The sequence below is a fragment of the Berghia stephanieae genome, chromosome 11 (genome assembly GCF_034508935.2).
Source record: "Berghia stephanieae isolate SIO BIC M18660-M18661 chromosome 11, UCSD_Bste_1.3, whole genome shotgun sequence".
NCBI lineage: Eukaryota > Metazoa > Mollusca > Gastropoda > Nudibranchia > Aeolidiidae > Berghia > Berghia stephanieae.
The window spans coordinates 35,534,878-35,539,297 of NC_088370.1; the positions used below are offsets into that span (position 1 = coordinate 35,534,878).

Consider the following 4,420-nt stretch of genomic DNA (forward strand, 5'->3'; position numbering starts at 1 on the left):
GGCTTTAAAAAACTATTAGATAAGTGCAGATCGTCGAAAGTTTACATTTTTGTGAGTAATAATTTTTAAATACTGTATCTATCGGCTCGCGAGCTGCGAGTGAACGAAACACTGAAATGGAAAGGTTTGCGTCAAAGAACAAAAAAAAAATGATTAGAAAGTATAGTGGAGACAAAAGTTATTCTGTTGGCATTATAAATGACTGAACTAATACAAAAATCAGAACACACATTCCCTTTTTTTTATTTATTTTATTTTATTTTTTTTTTTTGGTTCATTTTCTTTGAAGTTCAATCTCAGTGTATTTCGATCTCAATGAAACTTACATTGGCCTTATTATAGAATTGACAGTCGACCATAGACATCATTGCGGTCTATAACATACAGTCGACAGTCAATATCACGTGATTTGATTGATCATGGCAAAAGTAAGTTGAAATATGAAAAAGAACAAAATATTATCTATACTGCATGTGTTGTTAATATCCTCTTTGGAAATCTTTTGCATTGAAAGTATGAAGGCAGGTATCTTGCCTGCCATCGTGTACTAGAGAGCGCGATGTGACCAGCACAAAACAGCCGAATTAGTCACCGTCCTTACAAAGCCCACCTCTAGTCAGAGACTAGCTAGTCTGAGTCTAGAAAGCGTTCATGAAATACAATTTTTTAGTCACTTGCTCCGTTTAGGTTTATGACGAGCAAGTCATTTACTAGACTAGTAAATTACTTAATCTAGTCCTCGTTTAAGAAAATGAAAATGTCTCCGTATTTCCTGGACACCAAAGGAAACTAACGAAAATAAATGTCAAAGAGTCCCTGGGCATAAAGGAACCATACCTCATCAAGTTGATACAGAAACTAAAACTTCCTTCTTTTGGGGACATGTCAAGAGACATGACACCCTTGACAATGTTTTTCTAGAGGGTATTGAAGGAGACCAAGAAGAAGATAGTCACAAGAAATCAGCCAGTGACTAAATGTGGAAGGACAGAGTGCAAGACAGAGGCTTGTTTCGGTTGGAAGTCGCAGAGGGATAAGCCATGATGATGAAGATGATGATCAATTATAATTGAAATTTCACGCAACACGTAAAGTAATATCTAGAAAAGCTTCACAAAGATCCTGAGGAAAATGAGAACATTTGAATTGAGGATGAAAACACCAGTGTTAAAAGTTTATAACTCATGCTGTGTCTGTTTGCATGAGAGACAAAGAGACGAAGAGAGGAAGAGAGAGAGAGAGAGAGAGAGAGAGAGAGAGAGAGAGAGAGAGAGAGAGAGAGAGAGAGAGAGAGAGAGAGAAACAATTAAATAAGTACTAGGTACTTATTGATGCTGTTTTTTTTCAATCATCAAATCACTACACAATTACGATTAGTGCATATTCAGACTATTAATAGCAATGACAACAGTCAGTTAACGCCTGCGCTCACTAAGTGACCCCGAAAGGTAAGTTCACGGTCACAAGGCGGAGCTTCGTTTTCCCGGCGTGTAGGAAAGAACGCCGGAATCAAGAGAGTCGAGAGGGAAAGAGAGTGGCGGTGACGACAAAAAATAAAGATGAATAGCCAAGCCCAAGTTGACACACAACAAAAATAAAAGACGCGGCGTGATTTGGTGGCTTCACACACACTTCACACCGCTTCACACCAACATTTTGTGAGAACACGATTGCCCTTAGCGGTTAGAAGCTAATTATTATGTATTTAGGTTTTATTTACAGATAATGGATGTGATAAATTATTTAATTAACAGCCTCCTACACCTGCGATTTATGAAATTATCGGTGACAATTCCATTTGTTGTTTCTAGGGTCATGACATGTGAGCATTCATCCGTATAACCTGTTATATTGTGAGAAATTGTAGGCTACACACTCCATACGTGCAAATTTGACTGAGAGCGAGAGTACATACAGTTTGTTAGCTAAGGTCAATTATATTGTGCAACAGGAAAATGTATTGGTTTGTTGTTGTGTAGGTGAAATTATCGCATTCATTATGATTTTAAAATTACGAAATCGTATTTTTTAACTGTGTTTTATTATGGTATGATTTTCAGTAGGCTAATTCTGCTACACACATCTCTTATCCACGGTTTTCATTCTCTGAAGCTTGGTAAGGTGTTTTAAAACAAATGGAAGTTTGATTTCCATTTCATTCGGATACTTAAACATTAACTCTGCTGTCTTTTGGAGTTCATTCCATTTGAGGATGTCGTCTTTTGAGGATGGCGACGGTGGTGATTGTGATGGAATAGATTTCAAATGGATGAATGATGACCACGACTCGACAGACGAGGAGGAGTGGAATGAGCGAGACGGGTATGTTTTATGATTTAAAAAAAAATGCTAGCTTAGCCCGAGGAGCTTTCGGAAGGCCTCCCTTAGAATACTATACTATAAACAAATGTATGTTCTCTGCTATAAATTAGAATGCTCTTAAATTAACAATGAATAATCCCAGGCATAGAACGTATAGAAACTCGATGGTGTAGTGGTAAGACTTTGGGAGTGGTATGGATTCAAATACTGCCGTTGATTTAAAAAACAAAGTTTCAAAGTTTATTCTATCTTAGGATTTCGCCAATAAATCAATAATGTGATGACAACATACATGAAAGTGGAAAAAAAGGTAAATGGAACCCAAAAAAAAAAAAAAAAATAAACTGATACACCACACAAAAATACAACAATCGTAATACCACCAATACGTACAATAATAATAATAATATTAATAATATTAATAATATTATAATAATATAATAATAATAATAATAATAATAATAATAATAATAATAATAATAATAATAATAATAATAATAATAATTTAACAAACACAATATATGCAATGCTAACGAAATAGCACATACTGTGTTCTTTAATAAAACGTAGTATGTATCTAATACTGATGGAGACAGTTGATATTTTTTTTCCAATGGATTGAATGAATGAAATTCTCCACCATCGCATGGCCTTGTTCTTCCCGCGATATTTGCCATGATCATAAAATAGAAACACGATATCTAGGAACAGAATGGCCCATGAAATACAAACTCGTGTCACCTGCAGCTTTTTGTTTGTTTGTTGCTTTGTGTTAGTGTGTGTGTGTGTGTGTGTGTGTGTGTGTGTCTGTGTGTGTGTGTTATTATAAACACAGAGTGTTCCTGCACGAAAAGTCTAGTTGCAGGGACTAAACTGGGATTTATCGTCGGGTGATTGTGATTATTTCTCTCCCCGCGGTATTCGGGGAAAAGGGTCAGGAATTCATTCATCTGGGTACATGGGTCTGGAAATGGTCGGGGATTTGTTCAAGTCTATTTCAACAGTACTTCCGCGATACCATCATCACTACCACCACCATATCATCATCATCATCACAATCACCATCACTGCTACAACTCTACCATATCATCATCACTGCCACCACTCTACCATATCATCATCACTGCCACCACTACCTACACCACCACCACATCTTCATCCACTCACAACTCACATCTGTCATCACACATCATCATCATCATCATCATCATCATCATCATGCTTCACACTGCTTCACACCAACTTGTAACCACTACTGCATCATCATAATATCACTATCAGCTCTACTATAACACCTCCAAAACACGATCATAGCTACCACCACTTTTGCAACCACCGCCACCACCACATCATCATCATCATCACTACCATCACTGCTGCAACCTCCACCACTCTACCGTCACCACAACCACGACTACAGCAACTCCTCCACCACCACCAACACATCATCATCGTCGTCGTCGTCGTCATAATATTAATAATAATAATAATAATAATAATAATAATAATAATAATAATAATAATAATAATAATAATAATAATAATAATAATAATAATAATAATGATGAATATATGATGATGAAATGATGATTTGTTACTATTATTAATAATTATTATTATTATTATTATTATTATTATTATTATTATATATTATATATATATATATATTATTATTATATAATAATATATAATAGTAATAATAATAAAAATAATATTATTATTGTAATGATAAATATTTATTATTTTTTCCCTCTTACAATTTCTTTCCCTTTTTTATGAGCACAAATAAAACGTTTCTCCACTTGATTATAATAGATAAATGTAAATCTGAAAATAGATCTGTAACTGCTCTGTAATTTGTTTAAGTGCATTGATAATTTAGTTTCATCCCGTAATAGAGGCTAATGTTTGTATTTGTGGCCTGCGCGAGTAATGTAAACAAAACATGACATGAGTACACAGTGTGTTGTACACTCGCTAAGTTGTCTGCTAGCGGTGAAGGTCACGAACCTGACGCGACGAGACAACTCTTTTGGCAGGGGGCATGGGGCGATTAGGCTTTTTAATATTTTTCTGTGACAACCGTTGAATGAGACCA

General features: G+C 35.3%; 1 protein-coding gene across 1 annotated transcript in view; it reads left to right on the top strand.

Moving 5' to 3' along the window:
* The first annotated feature begins 2,076 nt into the window (after positions 1 to 2,076).
* The window catches only part of LOC144956649 (potassium channel subfamily T member 1-like), a 31,728-nt gene continuing 29,384 nt past the window's right edge, over positions 2,077 to 4,420 (top strand). The window contains exon 1 of the mRNA XM_078887296.1: positions 2,077 to 2,322. Within this exon, the coding sequence (XP_078743422.1) occupies positions 2,213 to 2,322 (110 nt within the window). The 5' untranslated portion in view covers positions 2,077 to 2,212. The remainder of the gene's footprint in view (positions 2,323 to 4,420) is intronic.